At 39.1% G+C, this 25,642-nt stretch overlaps 1 protein-coding gene across 1 annotated transcript in view; it reads left to right on the top strand.

Moving 5' to 3' along the window:
- Positions 1-25,642, top strand: part of nomo (nodal modulator) — a 59,652-nt gene that overhangs the window by 1,599 nt on the left and 32,411 nt on the right. Inside the window, exons 2-15 of the mRNA XM_072268811.1 lie at positions 3,219-3,308; positions 4,012-4,057; positions 9,472-9,572; positions 9,888-9,991; positions 10,083-10,155; positions 10,764-10,916; positions 11,206-11,343; positions 14,701-14,790; positions 16,659-16,764; positions 18,038-18,188; positions 18,309-18,483; positions 20,277-20,418; positions 24,545-24,676; positions 24,781-24,917. Coding sequence (XP_072124912.1) covers positions 3,219-3,308; positions 4,012-4,057; positions 9,472-9,572; positions 9,888-9,991; positions 10,083-10,155; positions 10,764-10,916; positions 11,206-11,343; positions 14,701-14,790; positions 16,659-16,764; positions 18,038-18,188; positions 18,309-18,483; positions 20,277-20,418; positions 24,545-24,676; positions 24,781-24,917 — 1,638 coding nt within the window. The remainder of the gene's footprint in view (positions 1-3,218; positions 3,309-4,011; positions 4,058-9,471; positions 9,573-9,887; positions 9,992-10,082; positions 10,156-10,763; positions 10,917-11,205; positions 11,344-14,700; positions 14,791-16,658; positions 16,765-18,037; positions 18,189-18,308; positions 18,484-20,276; positions 20,419-24,544; positions 24,677-24,780; positions 24,918-25,642) is intronic.

Raw genomic sequence — 25,642 nt, 5'->3', positions numbered from 1 at the left:
AAATAACCAGTCGTGAGGGAAGGGACAGTGTTGCAAAGTTACATTCTTAAAGCTGCAGTGACTAATTGAGAAGTTGCATAAAAGAGATCTAAGGTCTCAGTGGCCCAATAAATTGAAAGGAATAAGAGTGGACATGTGTAGTTAAAGGTGCCTCCAATTTCTAGGGCCTCAATGGCAGGCAAGATAGCAGCTGTTACTGTGTTAATACCAAATAACAGGTCTCAGTTAAGATATCAAAATATAATATGTTCTGCATGGGAATAAGTTCTTTGTATTACCTGTCAAGACTAAATAATTCCACTATTAGTAACTATGATGCTCCTCATTCTTTAAGTGGAAATTGGAGGTAACAACCAATTGTCTGGCTGTAATGTGATGAAGGTGGGCAAACTGGGTTACCTGCTTTGTCAATGCAGTCTTATTCCATTGGAGAAGAGAAGCAATAAGAGGGAGCTGGGTCTTGGAAAGACGGTATGTCTTGGTGCTTAAAAAATGGGCTGATTGCTCTTGGTAGGGGAGAGAGAGACCACACTGGACGTAGTATGTAGCTATAATTGTTTTTTTGTGGCAAATATCTTTTTAGAAATATTGGTAGTTTTCTTTTGACTATTTTTGCTAATTTTTGTAAGTTTGATTTTTGATGCTCTAAATAAACACGCTTGCACTAAAGTGCTAAGCAACTCCAGCCATTTTGTTCTATGGTTGTAACCCACGACGTAAGAGACATGACCTCACAATTTGACAGCACTAGCATTGAACCAGAACTGTCAACTATAAATTGTTTCACCACATTGACAATTCCTGTGGGGATGCATATGTGATTGTAGAAGAGAACTGTGAAAAATTGAGATGTTGGCCCATCATATTTGCTGCAAAAATGGAGGAAGCACTGGAAGGGTTTATTATACTTTATTGTCACCAAACAATTGATACTAGAATGTACAATCATCACAGCGATATTTGATTCTGCGCTTTCCTCTCCCTTGATTACAAATATTAGATATTAAAATAGTAAAAATTAGTAAATATTAAAAATTTAAATTATAAATCATTAATAGAAAATAGAAAAATGTAAAAGTAGTGCAGAAAAACCGAGGGGCAGGTCCAGATATTTGGAGGGTGTGGCCCAGATCCCGGTCAGGATCCGTTCAGCAGTCTTATCACAGTTGGAAAGAAGCTGTTCCCAAATCTGATTGTACGAGTCTTCAAGCTCCTGAGCCTTCTCCCAGAGGGAAGAGGGACGAAAAGTATGTTGGCTGGGTGGGTCGTGTCCTTGATTATCCTGGCAGCACTGCTCCAACAGCGTGCGGTGTACAGTGAGTCCAAGGACGGAAGATTGGTTTGTGTGATGTGCTGCGCCATGTTCACGATCTTCTGCAGCTTCTTTCGGACTTGGACCAGACAACTTCCGTATCAGGTTGTGATGCACCCTAGAAGAATGCTTTTTACGGTGCATCTATAAAAATTAGTGAGGGTTTTAGGGGGCAGGCCAAATTTCTTTAGTTTTCTCAGGAAATAAAGTTGCTGGTGGGCCTTCTTGGCAGTGAACTTTGCTTGGTTGGACCAAGTCAGGTCACTTGTGATATTGATTCTGAGGAACTTAAAGCTTTTGACCTGTTCCACTTGCGCACCACCGATGTAAATTGGGTCGTGAGGTCCGCTACTCCTTCTGAAGTCAACAACCAATTCCTTCATCTTGCTGATGTTGAGGGATAGGTTATTGTCTTCGTACCATGCCACCAGGTTCTTAATTTCCTCTCTACTCAAACTCAACATTACCCGAGATATGGCCTACAATTGTTGTGTCATCAGCAAACTTATATATTGAGTTTGATGGAAACTTGGCTACACAATCATGGGTGTACAGTGAGTACAGCAGGGGGGGCTGAGTACACAGCCTTGTGGGGCACCAGTGCTCAGCGTGATTGTAGAGGAGAGCTTGTCCCCTATTTTTACAGCCTGGGTCCTGTCTGTGAGGAAGTTGAAGATCCAGCTGCAGATCTGAGTGCTAAGGGCCAGGTTCTGGAGCTTAGGAATCAGTTTATTTGGAATGATGGTATTAAAGGCAGAGCTGTAGTCAATGAAAAGGAGCCTTACATATGCGTCTTTATTCTCCAGGTGTTCTAAGGAGGAATGTAGGGCCAGAGAGATGGCATCTACCGTTGACCTGTTGCTCCGGTAGGCGAATTGCAAAGCATCGAGGTTGACCGGTAGGCTGTGGTTGATGTGTGCCAGAACCAATCTCTCAAAGCACTTCATAGCAATTGATGTCAGAGCCACAGGTTGATAGTCATTCAGGCATGCCACCTTGCTGTTCTTCGGCACTGGGATTATCGTTACCTTCTTAAAACATGAGGGGATCTTAGACCGAAGCAAGGAGCAGTTGAAGATGTCAGCAAACACTCCAGCTAGCTTGCTTGCACAGGCCCGGAGAACCCGTCCCGGGACACCATCTGGGCCCGTCGCCTTCCTTGGATTTATCTTCAGGAAGGCCCTTCTAACGTCCTCTTCGGTGACGATGAATCTTGATGTCACCAGGTCCGGTTCATGCGGGGGGAGGGGGCGGGATGCTCCTCTTCTGTTCGAATCTTGTGTAGAATACGTTAAGTTTTTCAGGAAGAGAAGTGCCACAGTTATTGATATTCCCAGCCTTTTCTTTGCGGCCAGTGATCTCATTTAGACCCTGCCATAGTCTACTGCCATTCCTCTGGTTAGCCTGGGCTTCCAACTTGGCTTGATATTGCCTCTTGGTGCCCTTGATGGCTTTCCGTGGTTCACGCCTGGATTCCTTGTAGCGACTGGTAACCCCGGACCTAAAAGCCGCAGCTCTAGCCTTTAAAAGGGACTTGACCTCATAATTCATCCAAGGTTTCCGGTTAGGGAATACCCGGATCGTCTTGCGAGACATCGAAAATCCCTCCGGTCGGATGGCACAGTCGGGGATTCAACTCTTTGAGCTTGTCCTGCCATTCGTTCATATTATGGCTGATCTAAAATGGAATTTTTCTGGGATACTGATTTTAGACTCTTCTACCTCTCTGCATTGATGTTGGTCTATGTATTTGGGGTAAAAATGTAGAATAAATTTCACTGGGAATGTTTGAATTATGTTTAACAAATGTAAAGGAATTCATGGACAAATGTCCTTTGAATTGATGTTTCAGAACCATACTTAATTTTTTTCTCTACATTAAAGGAATATTGTGATTACTTTACAGATTAAACTATACACGAAGCAGGGAACGCTGAAATACCAGACGGATTGTGCTCCCAACAATGGTTACTTCATGATTCCTCTGTATGATAAGGTAGCAAATATTAAAAGCAATTGACATTGACTTTATGGCTGTAAGAATCAGTTTGTTCATATCCGTTTGCTTGTGACAAATTCCGACTCCAGATTCCAATTTATTGATATAATGTTTCACACTTCCTTAATGAATATTTCATTTTTGAGAGACGTGCTGACTAGTTATTTGAACAATGGTAATATGATCAGTTTGTGCAACTGTGTATGGTCTTAATGAAGAAATAAGGTTATTTACTTTACAAATGTAATTAATTCTCTAAATTTCATAAAATATTCTGGTGTTGGGCATTGCTAACTGTAGATTAATTATTGCATTAGTGCATTGCCCACTTTCTTTCAGTGTAACTGTGCTTTGTCCTATGGCATCTGTCACAAATATGCCCTTGTAGTGTAACATTTAGCTCGACACTATTACAGCTTGCTGCGTTGAAGTTCAGAGTTCATTCCTGGCATTTTCTCTAAGGAATTTGTATGCCAGCTGGAATGTGTGTATTTCCACCGGGTGCTGTGGTTTCCTCCCACAATCCAACGACATACCAGTTAGTAGATTAATTGTTCATTGTAAATTGTCCTTTGATTAGGCTAGGATTAAATCGGGGGTTGTTGGTGGTGTGGCTCAAAGGGGCAGAAGGGCTAACTCTGTACTGCATCTGTACATTCTGGTTGCTCAAAATTTTATGATGTGTTTCTTTCCTCTCTAGGGGGATTTCATTTTAAAGATTGAGCCTCCCCTAGGGTGGAGTTTTGGTGAGTGCTCTTCAAATGTGCATGACAAAAATCAGCTCTCATCTTTGTGATATTCCTGCATCGTTCTTTAGCTAATTTTGCTTCTTTGCATAAAATGGTCCTGAATGATAGTATAGTTTAACCTAATGACCATTAGAGAACATTTTTTCCAGAGCACAGTTTTGTTTGTGAATGTTGTGTATAGCCAGTGTTATTTATAATGAATCGTGATCAGGTATGAATGCCAAACCAGTATATGAATTTTTTTTATAATTACCATATTTGCTTAGCTACAAAATATATCTTATATGTTGATATCATATGGATGTTACTTTAAGACATTGGAGTGGAATATGGATGTTACTTTAAGACATTGAGTGAAATTAGGTTATTCAGTGCATCAAGTATGCTTTTGATCATGGCTGATTTATTATTCCCTTTGAACCCTATTCGCCTGTCTTCCAACTGGAAATTTTCAACACCCTTATTGAATGAGAATTTTCGCTTTAAGTATACTTAATGGTTTGGCCTTCACAGCTGACCGTGGCAATGTATTCCACAGAATCACCACCAACTGACTAAAGAAATTCCACCTCATCTCTGTTCTAAAGGGACATACGTTTATTATGAGACTTGCCCTTTGGACTTAAACTCTGCTATTATTGGAATAATCCTTATCATGTTAACTCAGTCTAGGCTTTTCAGTATTAGGTAGATTTCAATGAGATCCCACCCCCCCCATCATTCTTCTGAACTTTAGTGAGTACTATCCTAGAGCCATCAAAAATACTCCTCGATGTTAACTCTTTCATCCCCAGTATAATTGTAAATTCTTGTAAACCTCTGGGCTTTCTCCATTGCTAACACTTTCTTCCTTGGATATGGGGCTCAAAACTACTCACAATATTCCAACTGTGGTCAGACCAATGCCTTATAAAACCTCAGCTTTACATCCTTGCATTTATATTCTAGTCCTCCCAAAGTGAATGCTAACATTGCATTTGCCTTCCTTACTACTGACTCACCCTTTGAGGAATCCTGCACTAGGACTCCCAAGTCCCTTTGCACCCTCATTTACAAAATAGTCCATACCTTTATTCCTTCTACCAAAGTGCGTGACGATATACTTTACTATACTGTATTTCATCTGCCACTTCTTTGTCCATTCTCCCACCTTGCCCAAGTTCTTATGTAGACTCCCTGTTTTTGCAGCACTACGTGACCTTCCATCTGTCTTTTCATCACCTGCGAACATGGTCACAAAAACCATCGATTCTATCATCTTGATCATTCTCATACAAAGTGAGAAGTAGCAGACCCAACACCAATCCTTGCGGAACACCACTAGTCCTGAGCTGCCAACCAGGAACGGCATGTGGTTGCGTGGAATGCATTGCCAGCGGTGGTGGTAGAGGCAGATACATTAGAGACATTTAACAGACTTAAATAGACAAATGGATGAAAGCAGTGGGAAGGAAGAGTTAGACTGACCTTGGAATAGGTTAATAAGTTGGCACAACATCATAGGCCAAAGGGCTATACTGTACTGTGCTGTATTGTTCTGTTCATCTTTTATCCCCTTATTTTTTTTATTTGTCTTTTGGTTTCTGAAAGTTGCTTAATCCTTTAGATTCCTGCTAATTTTTGCACTATTGTATGTCCTCTCTTTTGCTTTTATGTTGTCCTCGATTTCTGTTGTCAGCCATGGTTGCTCATTCTCCCTCTAAAACACTGCTACTTTTTGAGATGAAATGATCCTCCATCTTCCAATTTACTTCCAGAAACTCCTGCTACTGTTCCCTAGGGCCTCCTTCCAATCAGCTTTAGCCAGATCTCTCTCATGCCTTTGTAGTTGCATTTACTCACCTGTAATAGTGATACATCTAGTTTTAGTTTATCCCTCTCAACTGCAGAGTGAATTCTAAGCAAATCTTATTCAATGCACAACATCAAATCCAAAAAGCTATCTTAAAGGCATTCTACAAATTCATTCTCTTGGGATCCAGTGCCAATCTGATTTCTGCAGTGTATCTGCATATTGAAGTACTTGTGACTACTGTAACATTCCATTTCTCACATGCCTTTTCTATCTCCTCTTTTAACTTGTACCCCATATCCTGGCTACTATACAAAGGTTTGTATATATCTCGCTTTGGAGTCTTTTTACTCTTGTAGTTTCTTAACTGTGTGGGCACTTGGCCAAGTGGTTAAGTCATTGGACTAGCTACCTGAAGGTCGTGAGTTTGAGCCCCAGCCGAGGGAACGTGTTGTGTCCTTGAGCAAGGCACTTAATCACACATTGATCTGCGACGACACTGGTGCCAAGCTGTATGGGTCCTAATGCCCTTCCCTTAGACAACATTGGTGTCGTGGAGAGGGGAGACTTGCAGCATGGGCAACTGCTGGTCTTCCATACAACCTTGCCCAGGCCTGTGCCCTGGAGAGTAAAGACTTTCCAGGTGCAGATCCATGGTCTCACAAGACTAACGGATGCCTTTTAGTTTCTTAACTGTATCCAGCAGAATTTTTCTAAGCAGCACTGCCTAGTAACACACCTATTTAACACTAGCCTAATCACAGGACAATTTACGATGACCATGTAACCTACTAGCTGGTATGTCTTTGGTTTGTGGGAGGAAACTGGAGTACCTGGGGAAACCCATGTGGTTCACAGGGAGAGCATCTGCGACACTAGAACCACCCCACTAACTCTGCTGGGACCTAAACACACAAGGATACACATCCTATCCAAAAGACAGGCAAGTGGGCAGAGTTAGTGGGGTGGTTCTAGTGTCGCAGTTAGCATGATGATATTTAAGCTCAGGGCATACCAGAGCTCAATTCTGGCACCGACTGTAGGAGTTTGTATGCTCTCCCTGTGAAATTACCTGGAACAGCTAATATATAATAGTGAGCATCATATATTAGCTGTTCCAGGTAATTTCTAACTGTACTACAAGCTTATCTACCTTGTTTTGTATGCTGTGTGCATTCATATAGAACACCTTCAATCCTGTATTCACAACCCCTTTTCTCAAAATTTTCTTCATGTTGCCTGAAGTTAAATTCTTATTTCTTTCTAAACTTACTGTCTTTTTTTATTCTGAAGACTTCATTAACCTCTTTCATACTCTCCTTCCTTTATACACAACCCATGCTATTCAGTTTAAAGCCCTATCCGCTGCCCTAGTTATATAATTTGCCATGAATGGGAATCCAGCCTGGTTCAAGTTGAGCTCGTCCTGTTGGAGCAGCTTCCACCTTCCCCATTACTGATGTGAATATCCAGTGAACTTAGACTCACTTCGTCCGAACTGGTCTTTGAGCCATGTATTTAACTCGTATCTTATTGACTCTGTGCCGATATGCGCTTGGCTCAGGTAGCAGTCCAGTGATTTTTAATTTAGTCCCTGGCTGCTCATGATCCCTTAGTAGAACCTCTTATTCTACCTACATGGACCATGATAAATGGATCTTTGCCCTCCCTCTTCAAGTTCCTCTGCAGGTCAGATGAGATGTCCTGAAGACAGCCTTTGGGACTCTTGATCCTTGCAACAAGAATTGTGACCATTCCTCTGAATGTGCTATCTCCAATTACAACTACATTTCTCTGCTCTTCTTCTGCATCACCACCAAATGGTTCCCTAAAGCATTGTGGCATGGTTAAGTTGCTCATCCTTCACACAGCTCCCACTCACCCTCACAAGGAGCAAGAATCTCAGACTTGTTGGACAAGAGCAGAAGCTCCATCTCAGAAGCTGAACCCTGCTGTTTGGATGCAACATCTTGCCACATCCACAGTCACACCCCCTTGTCTCTGACCACAGACTGAATTTGAAGCAGTTGATCTAATAGTTGTGATAGTGAAACAATGTCCATGTAACTCTTCCCCTCCCTGATGTGTTGTGGTGTTTGAGGCTCAGATTTCAGGTTATCAGCTTTGAGCCTCAGTTCATTGAGCAGCAACACTTGCTGAAGATGTAGTGACCAGGAACCACAATGGACTCCACCAGCACCCATTTTATGCAGCTACAACTCATCAGCTGATCCTGCATCCCTACCTACTGACAACGCTGACATTAATTATCCATTTCTATTTGCATCTGAATTAAAGAAGTGGTTATAATAATCAGTCACAGAGATGGGTCTAGACTTTGCAGGCCAGACTGAATAAATTTCCAATTGTCAAAACAATAAAAATATTTGATTTAATTTTGTTGAGACTGTCATGGTGTGATTTAGTGGCAGCTTTCAACTGCTCTTGAGATATTTGATTATTGCCTTAAAGCTTCCTGAAATAGGGTAATTTCTCACTGGTGTGTCTGTTATATCCCCCAAGATCCACTTGATACAGACTTTTTGTATCTGGAAACAGGTTTTTCTTTAAATAACGTTAAAGCACTTGTGGAATTGTTAAAAATAGTAGTTCTATTTTTGGAAGGCAGGTAATTGAAATAAATCGGAATATATTACTTTGTATGTTACATGTTCAACTGATTCCTTAAAATTCTTCAAGATATTTTTCAAAAAGTCCTCAAGTGATATTAATGGTAATTTATTCCAATTATATTAAACTTGGTGTTGTTCAAAACAATTTTTTGTAAAGAGTAGTTATTAACCACTAGGTGGAGCTAACAGCCTGCAATTTTACAGGATACTTCTGATACTGTACCTGGAGTCCTGCGTATAGTTTTGATCTTGATATTTTACGAAGATTGTGCTTGTATTTGAGTCAGTGTACCAAAGGTTTTCTATAGATTAATTTCTGGGATTAAGGGGTTAACATTTGAAGAAAGGTTAAAGTAATGTTCATTGAAGTACAGAAGAATGAGAAGTGTTGTTACAGAAGCACAAAATCTTTGATAGTGATTGATGGGTAGATACTGAGAATATTGTCCATGGTGGGGTGTCTAGAATTAAGTGGCATTACACAATAAAAAGTCAGACATTTCAGATGCAGATGAAAAATTTCTTTTTCGAAGGTTTGTGGCTCTTTCGAGTTTTCCACCTCAGAAAGCTGTGAAAGTGGAGTCATTAAACATGTGAGGCAGAGACATTTGAACCATAAGGGATTCAAGGAGATGGAGAGAGAGAATGGGAAAGTGGTGTTAGCCAGTATTGGATCAGCTATAAGCTCAATTAATAGCAATACAAGTTTGCAAGCTGACTGGCCTTTTTCTGCACCAGTTTCATTCGTTATTACATTTTGAATGTTCTTGTATTGTTCTTTCATACATTCAAATCAGTTATCTTACTGATTAAAGCTCTGGTACTGTTTACTTTAATAATTAGATCTCATGACAAAAGGAGGCAGATATTTCATGTGAAACTGTATTTCTCTGGCTTTGAATGATGTCACAAGGAGTTTGCTGGTAATGTAGAAGTATTTGTTAGCTTTAAAAGAACTCTGTTTTTCTCTCCTCCTATGCAACCAGAACCTACAAATGTAGATCTTCATATAGATGGCGTTAATGATATTTGCACCAAAGGCGAGGACATAAATTTTATGTTTACTGGATTTTCTGTTTCTGGAAAGGTAAGAAGTGTTTTTATTTTGTATTTTTGTTCATTGATAAATTCTGAACAAAGGTTCTTTGGAGATGGTGTGGAACATTGTAGAACAAAATGGCACTTGATATTATTACTGTATTTGGTGAAGGAGGCCTCTGATACTTCAGACCTTTTAATTCTAATTATTTTGAATATCCACAATTGTAATTTCGTCTTCATTGCTGGAAACTTGGGAATTAACTTGTAGTTGAAAATAAACATTTATTCATGAATTCCTCTTAACACACTACCAGTGAATAAAGTAAATTTTGTAAATATTTGTAATGTCCTGTTTTCTCAGGTGTTAAGCAAAGGTCAAAGTTTAGGACCTGCTGGTGTTCATGTTACATTAAGAAAGGCTGGAACAGATATAGATCAGACTTCATTGACTCAAACTGGAGGAAAGTATGTATATGTTTAATAGTGGTTTTAACAGGATGGTAAAGACATTATAAATTCATTCTAAAAGGAATCAATATTTTCTCTGTCTTTGTAGATATGCATTTACAAGAGTGTTGCCTGGTGACTATGAAATATTTGCTTCTCACCCTACCTGGACTCTTCAAAAAGTAGGTTTAGCTCTAATTGTTTTGGTTAATACCTTGTAGTAGGTCATGTGGGAAATTCTGAAAGTGATTCATTTTTATGATTGTCCGTGCAGAAATCGTGTAGTTATTATTATGTGTGATGGCCATAGAATTTCATGATGTACGGCAATTACCTCAATGTGTGGCAATTGCCTCACTGAAATGTAACCATCCCATGATCATTTATTAACAAATGCCTTCATGCATAACTGATACTGGCCTATTACTTCAGGGCTTGCATGCACAGTGCGTATAAACACTACAGCAAGTGGTAAAGTTCATAATGTATAATATAATGTTTATTATATCAAAACATAATTAGACCACAGCCTAACCTTGTAGCTGAAATAATGGTTATAAAGTGCTCAAGTTGTACACGTTTCCTTTGTCTTTGCCTGAACCCCTGAATTAGATTTTGGCCATATAAATTACTTTATATTTGTCGTTCTCTAAGCTATACCATAAATAAGTTTTCAGACCATGCTTGCAGTATTAATTTACCCATATTTGGAATTTTTAGTTGAAAACTGAATTTCACTGCATTTAGATATTTTGAATTTTAACTGATTTATTTTGCTTTCGTTGTTCAGGCATCTACTTCAGTGCAGGTGATGAATTCTAATGCAAACACAGTTGATTCTTTGGTAGTTGCTGGTTATGACGTTTTGGGCTCTGTGCGAAGTGATGGTGAGCCAATGAAAGGAGTAGTGTTTCTACTGTTCTCCTCATTGGTCTCCAAAGAGGTGAGAGCTAATAATGTGACTTTACTGTGAGAAGCTGTCAATTGTATTTTGTAGCAGGTTAAGTTCATTGGTTATTTACAATTTGTATCTGAATTCATAAATCTGATAATTAGCTTTTTAGAAATGTATGCATTTCATTTTCTTCTAAAGCCTTGAGTCTAAATGTGAAGGAGTAATCCTCAGAAGATTGAACCTATGCTTGATCTCATTGAAAGCATTTCAATTGCTGCTGTTCTTCATCTTGTGCAGTGATTGTTTTTGAAAATTATCATTCCTTCCTTGTTGGTAGGATGTTGCTGGATGCAATTTGTCTCCAGTTGAAGGATTTCAAGCACCAGACGAAGCATCATCTTTCCTGTGCAGCGTTGTGTCAGGAGAAGACGGATCATTTATTTTTTCATCCCTTCCCAGTGGAGGATATACAGTGGCAAGTACACGATGAATAATTCTTCAGCAGTATTGCTACTTTTTGATTTTGAAGCTCTTCACAAGATCACATTACAAATGCACATGTAGTAAATTAATTTTGGATATTATGAAGGTAATAGAATATTCTGTTATCTGTGTGTAATCTAGGAAACGGAAATGTTTTACTTTTTTATTTCAGATCTCCAGCATCATTTATTGATTTCCATCTAATTTTGAATTACAGTAAAACTGTGAAAAGCTGCTATTGGACAATTAGAAATCCTGCTGGTTTGCCATCTGGCTCATCTGTCCCTGTGACCTACACTCTCGATTTGCGTGTTCCTTCTTAAACTCACTGAGGCCAGGCTTTTTTTTTAAACTCACTGGGGCTGTATTTCCACATTTCTTTTTTTTAAACTCACCAGACCCAGTTTACTGTGATCACTTTAAACTCACTTAGTTCTCTGGGAAAATTAATTGCTGTGTAACAGCTTAGCAAAAAAAGGTGAACGAGAAGTGTTTTGGATTATTAATGGAAATAACTCCAATTGTTTGGAAAATCTGCCAGTCTGGTGCCATTAAAGTTCTGAGAGCGCTGGATGTTGGAGTTCTTCTTTACATAGTTTTCTCACTTCCAAGAGCATGTAGTGTGCTCTTGTATATGATTCCAGTATCCCACAGTCCTCTGTCTTTCCGGGATGCTGCTGTCCCCAACTCCCTCCAGGTTCTCACCTTTTGCTGCTGCCTTTTAGAATCATAGGAAACAGAGGGTCGTGGTGAGATTAAAAGGCAGTCAAAGGGTGCTAGTTTTCTGCCTCATCCCAAAGGCAAGATGGGACATTAATTGGCTACTGTAAACTCCCTTAGGAATTAAAGGGGAATTGAAAGGCCTGAGACAAAATAGGCTGCAGGACTATAGAGAAATATGAGAGGTTGGGTCTATGGCATTCCTCTTTTGGGAGAGGTATGGATTTGAAAGGTTAAATTACCTCCTGTATCATATAAGTTAAGCAGGACCGTACTCTTTCCATACAAAGATTTCTTTAGACTGTCTGCTATCACCAGCTTTGGCCACCAGATGTCTCAAGTGATCTATCAGGGAGTTGTAATTATATAGTACCGAAACGGGTCATTTAATCATCCCAGCTTGTTTATTCTAACCAAAGTGTCAATCCGAGCCACTCGTATTTGCCTGTGTTTGGTCCATAATCCTTTCAACCAGGGGTTCCGAACCTGGGGTCCACAGACCCCTTGCTTAATGGTATTGGTCCATGGCGTAAAAAAGGGTTGGGAAACCCTGCTCTAAATCTAAATCCATGGACCTGTCTAAATATCTTTTAAATGTTTTAATTGTGTTTGTCTCTATAGTTTTCTCTCATAGCTGATTCCATACATCCACCACCCTCTTTGTGAAAATGTTTCCCCTCTCACCTTGTATCTTATGTCATTTAGCCCACCTCCAACCCCCACCTTGGGGAGAAAGACGTTGACTGTCTATCTTAATTAAGCCCCTCATGATATTATACATGTCTGAACAGTCACCCTGTCAGTCTCTAATGCACAGAAAAAAAAATCCCAACTTATCAGGCCTCTCATTATAACACAAGCCCTTCAGTCCCAGTTACAACCTAGTGAATCTTTATTGCATCTTTCCAGCATATTGACAACTTTCCTATAGCTGAGCAAACAGAACTACATGCAGTGCTTCAAGTGTAGTCTCACCGGTGATCTGTACTGTTTCCAAATGTCGACCCACTTCCTGTACTCAATATTATGAATGATGAAGGCAAACCTGTCAGCTTCACCTTCACCACCCTCATATACATGTGTCACTACTTTCAGGGAGCTATGTACCTATACTTGTATTCCTCTGGTTCTCTGTTCTATAGCACCCTTCAAGATCCACTATTTACATTTACTGTGTATTCCTTTTGGAACTTTTTTTCGGGGGACTGTTCGTTTTTCTATTGCAATTGGAATTTTCATTTAACGTAATCTAACACAAACTTTGAAAATTGGAATACATTTATTTTCAGTAATTTTTTCCCCTTTTGATGCACTCTTTGTTTAATACTGCAACTCTCACCTCAAAAGCATTTTGAAATATGATTTGGATCTGGTGATGGCTTTCAAACAGGTAAATCATTTGAAAATCATTGCCATCGTGGGCTAGAAATATACTTAATGGTCCTTGACACAGATCTTGTTGCCATTATGCATGAAAGAAAATAAACTGTAAAAAGATAGCTTGTTCTGGACAACTAACAAACATGTTCTTCATGAGGGTGGGGAGAAGATGACAAAGGGTGCAAGGGTATATTTGATATACATTTTAGTTAGAAAACTTGAATTTGTGGGCTGCAATAACAGACTTGAATTTACAATTAAAAAGTACTGAAAATATGCACAGGAGCTGTGAAGGAATTTGAAAGGTACTTGGGAGAGATGTCATGGTAAATTCCAAAGGGAAGCCATAAGTTGACATTATTTTTCTTGAAATGTACCATTTAATAAGTTTCATTTTAGATGTACAACAATAACAAAGGTACTGAAAAATCTAACTTAGTAAAATAAAGGAAACTAAAGTTAATTAAAATCTCAATCTTTGCCTATGCCATGCAGCCCTCAATGAACTTGGTGGTCTCAGATCCTGAACAAGGTCATATTATACATGTCTTGAATGATTGTGATTAGTGGGTTAGAAAAGCTATTTCTTTCTGGGCTGGCTGGTGGCACAATGACATTGTTGCCGGACCCGGGTTCGAAACCAGTTGGGTCCGCTCCCGAGTACGCTTTTCATCCGTGCCGGGTTGAGTGTGGAGATCGCAACTCGACCTCGTAAAATAAGGGGAAAAATACTGTGAAAATGTCTGTGTGAGGAGTGGCACGCCACACAGTCTCTCTCTCGCTCCGCACCTTGTAAAAGCCATGAAAAAGACATCATCACAGACGCAGACGCACACGCACAGATTTGCACGCACGCACATGCCAAAGAAAAAAGGTATTTCAAGTGGTGGAAGGGCCTGTAAGCTAAGAGCTCATATCCAAATTAGAAGATGTCAATAGAACGGAATCTTGGAAATTGTGTATGACTGCTAATCATTACCATATTGTGCATTTAGCATACATGCATGAGGGTAAGGGTGAAATTCTCTCTGTCGTGTAATCAACTATGATCTAAGTAATTCTAAATCTGCAATTAATTTAGATTTACTTATTAAGCCTTTGCAGTATACATCCAAAATTTAGGGTTAGATTGTAAATTATTTGCAAAAATATTTCAAATTTTTTCGCAAATATTTGTTTGGATATGCACTCAGATATTTATTTACTAAATTTGCAAGTCTGTAAATTTAATGCACTGTTTAAACCCTAGATACCATTTTATAGAGGAGAAAGAATCACATTTGATGTTGCTCCATCAAGGCTCGATTTTTCTGTGGGACATGATAGTTTGAGGATTGAGGTACGATATTGAAAAATGTCTTGTGTGAAATGTATTTGAAAACCTGAGGCATACCTTCGCATACGTTGTCACGTTTTTTATTGCTGTGTAAACATTAATTAATATTTTGCATTATCACTACAGGTGCACATCATGTCAATTTTAATATAAGGCCAAACAGTTAGTTTCTACGGGAGAATAATATTATGTGCCTTAACCTCTTCACAATTAATGAAGCTGTTTTTGTACACTTAATTATTGATAAGATGTCTGAATTCATTAGTCTGTAATTCCAGTTTGCCACCTGTCTGCATAAATAGTGCAGCTAAGCAGCTTATCGTTTGTGTGGTGTTCAATTGCAAAGAGTAGTTAACTGGAAACCAGTGCTCTTAATGAAATACTCATTTTTCTGTAATATTAGGTAAATGTTGAGATGTGCCCTGATGTCAAATCATGGAATTTTTAGAATTGATCTTCCTGATGAAAAGCATCTTCTGGAGGCTAGATCACTGAGGGTGTTTAAAGAAGAATTAGACAAATGTCTGAAAAATCAGAATTGAGAGCCATAGTGAACTGGCACAGAACAGGTGCCAAGGCTTGGGGCAGATCAGTCATCATCACGTTGAATAGCAGGGCAAGTCTGAGGGGGCCAACTACTTCTATTTCCTTCTGTTCTTGTGTTATCTGTCTAGTCTCTTGAGGTGCTCCCGATAGTTTGACAGGTTTTACATCCATGGAGTAGGATAGTGATGAAATCTGCATTATGGGCCCAGATCTTACTGAATTTCCAAAGGTCAGAAGCAATCAAAGTGCATGGGATCAGTTTTCTGAAGGAAGCTGAACTCTCTTCGAAGTCCATCCCTCATTAGTGATTTATGATGGGTCATGTCCAAGGCCTGAGGTAGGCTGATTGAGCACCCTAATGTTTAATGAGAATTGTAGGATTCTACATTGTGCGAAGCATTGCATTGCGTTTGCATGAGGATACACTGAAGATTAGTTGTAGATCCCTTGGGGATTCTGATCTTTATGCAGAAATAATGGAGCATATTCCAGCCATTCTGCATCAGATGCTTTTTTCACGTTCTTTTGCTCGTCGTCATTTTGCCTGTGTAACAGCTGGCCTTCTGCTGTCTATCAGCACATGTGCTCCAAACAGTTGATACTGACAAAGAAGTAGGGGAGTAGTTCCTCTCTGATCTTGAGCAGCATTCCCAAGGAGGAAAAATCATTTTTCAGATTTCAAAAATTGCATAGAATCATGTAAACAGAATTGCAGTGTAAGGCTACTTGGAGACTCTTTTGCACTACATTTTCTTGATTTGTTCTGGGAGCTTGAGATAGGAAAAATGTATAGATATTACCAAAGCCATGTACGTAATGGATCTTCGCCTTGTTAGATACAGTATGAATAACTGGGTCACTTTAAGCCATTGTAAACAGATTCAATCACCGTTAAAGGAAAATCAATATTGTCTCTCTAGGACACTTTGACTCATGGTATTCAGCAGCGTTTCCAAGAGAAACTATCTGCAGTGTCAACATGTAATGATAATTCAAATTTTTGGAAGGAGTTAAAGACCACTAATCTTTTGGTATACATTATACCGAGTCCTTTAGCTACATTGCCTGCCCTCAATCTTTAATGAAAATTATACATCTGGGGCTAACCATTTAAGATTGAGAAGAAATGTCCTCACTCAGGAGATCTTGGAGACTCTTATCACTGTGAGAGTATTAAAGGGAATTATCAACAGATTATTTAATATCCAGGGGAGCTAAGGTTGTAGAATTGAACAGTAAAGTACTGTTGAGGCATGATCTTGTCGAATGCTGAATCAGTGGGATGAATGGGCTTGCTCTATTTGTGTTTCTTATGTTTGTTGCAGCCAGTGTTTCGAGTGATGGGATTCTCTGTCACTGGCCGTGTTTTGAATGGGCCGAACGGACAAGGAATTCATCGTGCTACTGTTACCCTAAATAACCAAATCAAAGGTATTTAAAAATTGAAGCATTGTATTTATTATGAGAAGGACACATTATAATGTTCAACTGTTATTTGAGGAATTATATTAATTAGAGAAGGATATTTCTCCTACGCCTCTGAAGTTCTTAAATTGTCTTGTTAATCATTGGAAGACTTCCTGATGGTGGGCGTGGGAGGGAACAAATGCTAGAGCGGAAAATGCATTATGGAAGCTGTCTGTGATTACATCTTTTCAACTCATTAATTTCAATCCTTATTAACTTCAAATACAGCCAGGATTTCTTCCTGATTCTAAACGTAGTTAGGATTGGTGCTATTTGTTTCTGATGCACAAATGTTAGAAAGGCAATAGGAAATTTATAGAGAAAGCAAGCCATTGTATAACTGAGATCACCTCTGCACGATTCCAGACAATGCAGTTTCTGTTGGTGTTACTTTTAAAGTACAGTCAGCAGTGATTGGTCCAGTGTAACTGTAGAATTGGTCCTTTCAAGAACAAGCTGCTTCTATTTGAACAAATTTCAAAATATCAAAAAATATGTATTTCCCCAGTTCAGCAGACTGCATTTAGTAGTTATTGATGAGCACTAATGACTTCCTCTCATCCTCTGTCTGCTGACATATGTAACAGTCAAAGCTTAGTTAAATAGTAATGAATTAAATGACATGCTTTTACTTTGTTTTGACTCTGGTGCATTTACTTGTATTACTCCCTGGATACAAGCTTGAGATTACAGTGCAGTATTTCTGTTCACTGTTAATTATATCTGCTAGAGATATCCTTCTTCATTTAAATTTGTGCAGAGATGCGCATTTTGCAAAAAGAGTGAGATCAAACAAGTAACCTATGTTAGCAGAAAAATAATAGCTTTTTCCATCTATATCTGCAATGTCAGAATTTATTATTGGAGACTTATTTGTGCAATTTTTTTTGTACCCAGTTTTCAGACATTACTAGTATGGTTCTATAAGACTTAGATTTGAGCGCCACAGAAATAAGTTCTTTCATATGTGTAGTTAAACAGCCATTACCATGCCTACCAGTACGCCCCTTTTTTTTTTACCCAAGTCATTTCTGTACACAGTTTTTGGAAATTAATGGGAATGGTTCTTTAGCAGTAGATGTCTTGTACTAGTAAGATTAGAACAACTTGTACCACAGTGTAATAAATGGAAGTCAGAAAGGCATTTTTCAGGAGTTTCTGCCTATTACACTCTCTGGATGGCTCTCATGTTCTTTCAGAAATTTTGCTTTATCACTCATCTTTCATTTTTGAACAGTGACTACAAAGGTTGATGGCTCATTCAGGCTTGAAAACATGACTGCAGGTACATACACCATAAACACACAGAAAGAGCACATTTTCTTTGAACCAGTTACTGTGAAGATTGCCCCTAATACACCTCAGCTGGCTGATATCCTGGCCACAAGGTAGGAGAATTACAACATACAGAAAATAAGTATTATATACATTAATATTTAGTACCGTTAGCTATATTTTTCAAACCTCATTTTAACACAATTTTCTGTTTTTCTTTTGGTGCTTCATAGCTTTAGTGTCTGTGGACAAGTGACAATCAAACGTTTCCCTGAAGGATTAAAACAGATAGTCAAGTATAAATTAGCAATGGTTCCTCAAAATAAGGATAAGTCTTCGATTATAACAGAATCAGATTCTCATGGATCATTCTGTTTCCAGGCCAAAACGGGAATCTATAACATTCAGGTGAAGAAACTTGGAAAATTATGTGCTTTTATGAAGCTTGCTTGTTTGTTTATCTGGGAGTACAATGTTGGTTCATTTTTAATTTCATGTTACTTTTTAAGCTTGGGAATCGTATTTATTGTCATATATTTAGTTTTCCATTTCCATCTAGTAAGACTTTTGCACATTCAAAGATCATGGTGTGAGTATGAAGAAAACCAATACAGGTTTCCCCCACTATCCGAAAGTAGAGCGTTCCTATGAAACCTTACATAAGCCGAAATGGCGTAAAGCGAAGAAGCAATTACCATTAATTTATATGGGAAAAATTTTTGAGCATTCCTAAACCCAAAAAATAACCTACCAAATCATACCAAATAACACATAAAACCTAAAATAACACTAACATATAGTAAAAGCAGGAATGATATGATAAATACACGACCAACAGTAACATTGGCAGCTTTCAAGATTCTTTCTCTCTGTGTGTAAATAGTACGAATGGTGGACGCAGGCAAGCTCAACGCACGCACAATGTCTTTATTTTGTTCACCATGATCAAAGCGCTTAATTATGTTCAGTTTTACACTAAGTGTAACACCCTTACGAGCTCTCTTAGGCTTTTCTGATACCTTAGGGCACATCTTGCTAACGGGTGCACAAAATAAATCGAGATAAAGCACAGATGCTCACAGACACAGTTCAAAGCTATGGCAGCTTGATGCTGAGTGCAGTTCCCGGGGAAGGGGCTTGGTGGCGCCACTCTCGCTGTTCGGGGTGCATGCTGCCTCTATAACAGCTTGCTGTAAAACAAACGCTGAACGCTATTTTCGCTTTTTGCCTTTTTTCATAAAAGCGAAAATCCTCTTTGAATTCCTTTTGGTTAGCGAAAACAGGTACTAATGTAGGTCTTTCATAAAAGCGAAGTGGCGTAAAGCGAACTTTCGAAAAGCGGGGGATACCTGTAAATGTTAAAAGCAATAATTGAGTTGTATTTGAATTTAAGTTTTTGACCAAATTTGTAAATGTAATAATGTAAAAAATTATTTATTTAGAAATCTAGCACGGTAACAGGCCCTTGCAGCCTAATGACCTGCACTGCCAATTATACCAATGTGGCCAATTAACCTACTAATCCGTACATCTTTGTGGTGGAAACTGGAGCACCTGGAGGAAACCCATACAGCTATGGGGAGAATGTACAAGCTCTTTGTAGACAGTGTTGGAATTGAACCTGGTTTGCTGGTGCTGTGATAACATTACACTAACTACTACGCTACTGTGTCATCCCTATATTTACAAACAAGTGCCTTAAGCTTTGTTTTCTATTTATAAAATTTGCTTGCAATAAACTTCAAGTATAATGATGAAGCAGCATAGACAGCTAACGTTGTTGAAGTTAAGCTTTCTCTCTCCGCTACTCCATCAACAGTTGACATGATTAGGTTCAAAAGTAAGACTGGAACTCATGCAGATTTTTATTCTGTAGCTAAGGGACAATGGTTAATTAACAATCAGACTACCTCTGGTAGCAGTGAGTTAACTCAGCACATGTGAATTGTAATTGTGATTCCCATTCTTTAGATTAACCCATCAGAAAAGATGGGTTATTGCTAATTTAATTGAATGAATAGGTTTTTAAATTTCACAAACATTTTTGACCTCCTTTGGCTGATCCGTAAAACTAATAACCTCTGCATGCTGCAGGTAATGTACACCTGAAGAATTTAATAAAGACTGGTATAGTGTATTGATGAGTGGAAAAACTGCGTTTAACACACATTTTCTTTGTTATTGATTTTGAATTCCAATAGGTTATTATCAGTGAAATGGAAGCAAAGGCAGGACTTGCATTGAAACCAAAGTTTCATATAGTTACAGTAACAAATGCACCCATATTAGACCTTTCCTTCATCCAGTTTATGGCATCTATTTCTGGAAAAGTGCTATGTCTGGGTAAGTGAATGCTTAGAGTTAAGTATGACATGCTAAAATAATGCATTTTTGCTAAAATTGCATCCACCTCCTCCTTACGTTCAGTGTTGTGATCAAATACTCTAGAACTTTAAAAATCTGTGAGTAATACAGAGAGAATTCTATCCACATTTAGTGAAACAGTCCTGCCATACTAAGCATATTTATACAGTATTAAGTCACCAACATTTGTTAGCTTTGTTTTTGTTCACTCATGGTTAGTTGAGGAAAACATAGTAAAAGTTTCTTGTATTTTGAACATTTGGAAGAGAAGGCAGAAATTCTTAGCTAAAGATATTTGATTACGTTGTCTTTTATTTATGAGAGTTTCATAAGATCTGATGAATCGTGATCTAAGTTTATAAATTTTAAGCTTTTTCTGAAGGATTGCAGATAGCTCAAGGAGTTGAGGAATTATAAGTGGCTTTTGAAAAGTGGCTTATTAGGGAGATTATACAACTAGTGTCAGATGAAACAGTCACTGGCCTGAGATCAGACTGACAGTTTGATAGGTTTTCATCTGATTGACAGCTGTCCTTTTTTCTTCTCAGTCTGGATCTTTTCTACTTATTATAGGCCCTACTTGAGGGATTGGTGAACAACTCACATTAGTCATTATTTTAGTTATGTAGTCCCACTTACCTTCCCATTAATGCGGCTTAGCTACCATGTCATCTCGTTGAGTTCTTTGAGACAGGTTGGATCAGGTAATAAGATGCCCCTTTTCCAAGCTGTAATTAGACTGCTTTTGGGATGTGTTGCTGAGAATGCAAGGGGATCTGATAAAAGTATTTGAAACCTAAACAAAACGTTTAAACAGAGTGAAAAGAGAGGAACTGTTCCCATTGTGTAAGGATCAAGAAATGTAGATTGGTGAGACCTGCCGAAACAACCAAAAGCAGTGTGTGGAAATTATTGAACAGCGAGTGATTATGATCTGGAATGCAGTGGCTTGGGGTAGTGGTATAGGAGGTTTAAATGTTCTAAAGGAAGGCTGAAGGAAAATAATTTGCAAGACACTGCAGAGAGGTTCAGATAGTTTGCTCTTCATCGCTTAGTATGGGCTCAACTGACAGAATGGCTTGCTAAACTGTAAACTTTCTGTGAATCTATGGCCCCACGTGAGAGTACATTATTTATTAGCTAATGTCAAAAAAACATTGAGAACCAAGAAAGGTTTTACAAATTCTTCAATTACTTCATAATTACTTTGTCAACATATCAATAACTTTGTAATCGGGGACAATTGGGTAAGGTAAACATTAGCTCAACTAAGATGGGGAACGCCTACTGTTCCTTGCCCAGACTGCATTTTGTTAAATTGGATCACTTGGCTGTCCTTCTACCTACCTACATATAGTTAGAGGCTAAAGAGCAAAACTCTAGAGATTAGGACAACAAAGAGGTGATCGTGGGAGGCAGAGGAGTGGCTATGGGATTGCTTCGAGCTAGTGGATTGGGCCATGTTCAAGGATTCGACTGCGGATCAGAATGTATACACCAGGGGTGGCCAACCTTTTACATTCCATGTGTCAATTCACGCATGAGTTCTGTATTAACATTTTTACAAGAATTATGGGGGTACAAGAGTTGCATGGCACATCTGAACTCGTGCATGAAAAAAATTGACGCATGGAATGTAAAAGGTTGGCCAGCCCTGGTATACACCATTGTTGTAGCGAACTTTATTAGAATAGCTTTAGACGAGTGTGTCCTCGCAATAGCATTCAGAGTCTTCCCCAATCAGAAGCCCTGGATGAACTGCAATCTGCTGAGAGCCAGATCAGGGGCATTCAAGTGTGGTAACTAAGAAAGTTACAAGGGGTCCAGATATGATCTTCAGAAAGCCATGTCATAGGCGAAATGGCAATTCCGAACTAAACTTAAATCAAAGAAGATTGCTCGACAGTTGTGGTAGGACCTTAATACTATCACTGCTTATAAAGTTAAATCAAGTAACATAAGTGACAACAGGGCTTTGCTTTCAGATGAGTTTAGTGCTTTCTATGCTCACTTTGACTGTCAAAACATTGAGGAATCATCATAAACTCCCACAGCCCCCGATAACTCTATGATTTCAGTCTCCGGGGCCAACATACGCGCAGCCTTCAGGAGGGTGAACCCACGAAAAGCATTGGCCCAGATTGGGTGCCTGCTCAGTACTAAAGACCTACGCTGATCATCTGGCTGGAGTGATCACTGAGATCTTTAACCTCTCGCTTTGGCAGTCTGAGGTACCCACCTGCTTCAAGCAGGCTTCAATTATACCAGCACCCAAGTAGAATGTGACTATCGCCCAGTAGCACTTACATCCACAGCGAAGAAGTGGTTTGAAAGGTTGGTGATGATACGTATTAACACCTGCCTGAGAAGCGACTTAGATCTGCTCCAATTGGCCTACCGGAACAGTAAGTCCACAGCAGATGCCATTTCAATGGCTTTTCACTCAAGCCTGGAACATCTGGACCGCAAAGGTACATACATCAGGATGCTCGTTATCGACTACACCTCAGCATTCAATATCACCTTCCCCTCAAGACTAAGCAATGAGCTCCAAGACCTTGGCCTCAGTACTCCATTGGATCACTGACTTCCTCACTTGCAGACCCCAGTTGGTTCACCTCCACGATCTCCATCTCCACAGGTGAACCAAAGACTATGTGCTTAGCCCCTTGCTCTACTTGCCTTACACTTATGACGGAGGTTGAGTACAGCTTCAGTGCCACATTTAAGTTTGTGACAACACCACTGTTGATGGGCAAATTAAAAGTGGTGATGAATCAGCATATAGGAGGGAGATTGAAAATCTGGCTGAGTGGTGCCACAACAGCAACCTTTCACTCAATGTCAGCAAGACCAAGAAGCTGATTATTGACTTCAGGAGAAGGAAACCAGAGGTGCATGAACCAGTCCTTAGCAGAAGATCAGAGGTGGAGATGGCCAGCAACTTTAAATTCCTTGGTGTTATTTTTTCAGAGGACCTGTCCTGGCCCCAGCAAGTAAGTGCAATCATGAAGAAAGCACGGCATGCCTCTACTTCCTTAGGAGTTGGGGATACTCGGCATAACATCTAAAACTTTGACAAGCTTCAGTGGATGTGTAGTGGAGAGTATATTGACTGGCTGCACCACAGCATGGTATGGAAACACCAAAGCCCTTAAACAGAAAATCCCACAAAAAGTGGTGGGTACGGCCTGGACCATCACAAGTAAAGCTCTCCCCACCATTGAGTACATCTACATGAAACGTTGTCACAGGAAAGCAGCATCCATCATCAGGGACTCCCTTACCCCCACTATCCAGAACATGTTCTCTTCTCACCACTGCCATTAGGGAGAAGGTACAGAAGCCTCAGGACATGCCCCCAGGTACAGGAACAATTACTACCCCTCAACCATCAGGCTCTTGAACCAAAGTGGATAACCTTACTTAACTTCACTTGCCCTATCATTAAAATGTTTCCATAACCTATGGAATCGCTTTCAAGGACTGTTCATCTCCATGTTCTCAATGCTTACTGCTTACTTATTATTTTTTTTGTATTTGCAGTTGTTGTCTTCTGCACGCTGGTTGAATGCCCAAGTGATTCTGTTATGGTTATTATTCTATAGATTTGTTGAATATGCCTGCAAGAAATGAATCTCAGGGTTGTATATGGTGATATATATGTACTTCAATAATAAATTTACTTTGAACTTCAAATATGTCTGTATTTCTCCAATTATACGCTGTTATTTTTTCAAATATTCCTTGAAAGGATTTCTGCAAGAATATGATTTATGGTTTTGTACTTTAAAGGAGATTGCAATTATTATTTACAGGATATGGTTAGACATTTATACAGTATAGGATAGTGAACAAAATTTTGTGCTTCACTGTATATGGTGCAGGATAGTGAACAATGATCTCTACAAATGTCTTTGAGACTCGGGTCAGAAAATAGTTCGGTTATGCTCTAGTCTTCGTTTTTCATCTGTTTCTTGGAAGAACAGATAAAATTTTCTCTGCTTTCCTATAATAAAATTACTGCAGTAATAGCATTAAGTATGAGCAAGTTTTTTTTTAAGTGTTTTAATTTATTTTAATGAGTTGATCCCTTTTCATTAAGATTCCTGTGGTGATTTAACTATGACCCTTCAACCTTTAAGTCGTCATGGTGAGAAGCAAAGCTTGCAGCTCTCGGGAAGTGCTGACTCTGTATTATTCACTTTTAATGACATCTTACCTGGGAAATACAAAGGTAAGAATTTTACGTCTGGTTGCACTAATTTCATTAGGGGTGTTTGTAGGCAAGTAATTCATTCAGGTGAATATTGTTGCCTTGCTGTGTTTTTTATTTTGCAGTGAATATTGTTCATGACGAATGGTGCTGGAAAAACCGTTCTTTGGAGCTGGAAGTTGTGGACCGGGATTTGTCCGGCATAGAGTTCAAACAGACAGGTTACATGCTTCGATGTACACTCTCACATGCAATTACATTGGTAAGGGGCATTTTTTTTTAATTACCTCAGCCCTGCCTTCCTGTAGTAGCTCAAATAATCTTGATTCTTTTACTAGCTAAAATCTGCAGCTCATTTTTCATGAATCTATTCAACAATAGAGTCACCATATCCTTTTAAGTAGAGATGGCAAAGGTTTAGTACACTCTGATTAGGGGGAAAAAAAACTTTCCATTTCTATCCTGAATGGGAGCCCCTTACCCTATGTGAGTCTTGGGTGTAGACACTTCAGCCAAAGGAAAGAACATTCTTAGATCTATCATAGTTGATCATCGAGAGGTATTTTCATAAATCCCTTGCATATCTTTAACATTTGGAGTCATAGTCATAGAGCATGGAAACAAGCCCTACAGCTTTGCTTCTTCATGTTGACTGTGTTGCTCAGCAAGCTAGTACTATAAACCTGCATTTGGCACATAGTTCTCTAAGTTTCTAGATGGCTTTTAAATATTGCTAATATGCCTACTTCAACCACTATTTTTGGCAGCTCATTTCAAATACCTTTTTTGATTGAGGAAAGTACACTGATGTTCTTTTTAAATCTCTCTCTGCTGATCTATGATCTATGTCTGGTTTAAGATCATGGAGGCAGAGCAGCATAGCGGTTAGTGTAACACTTTATAGTACCAGCATCGGAAGATCGGGGACTAATTCCTGCCGTTGTCGGCAAGTCGTTTGCACATTCTCCTGTGACCATGTGGGTGTCC

Source organism: Mobula birostris, chromosome 9 (assembly GCF_030028105.1).
Source record: "Mobula birostris isolate sMobBir1 chromosome 9, sMobBir1.hap1, whole genome shotgun sequence".
NCBI classification, from domain to species: domain Eukaryota; kingdom Metazoa; phylum Chordata; class Chondrichthyes; order Myliobatiformes; family Myliobatidae; genus Mobula; species Mobula birostris.
Note: the sequence above shows the minus strand (reverse complement) of the source record. Positions and strands in the feature narration are given on the sequence as shown.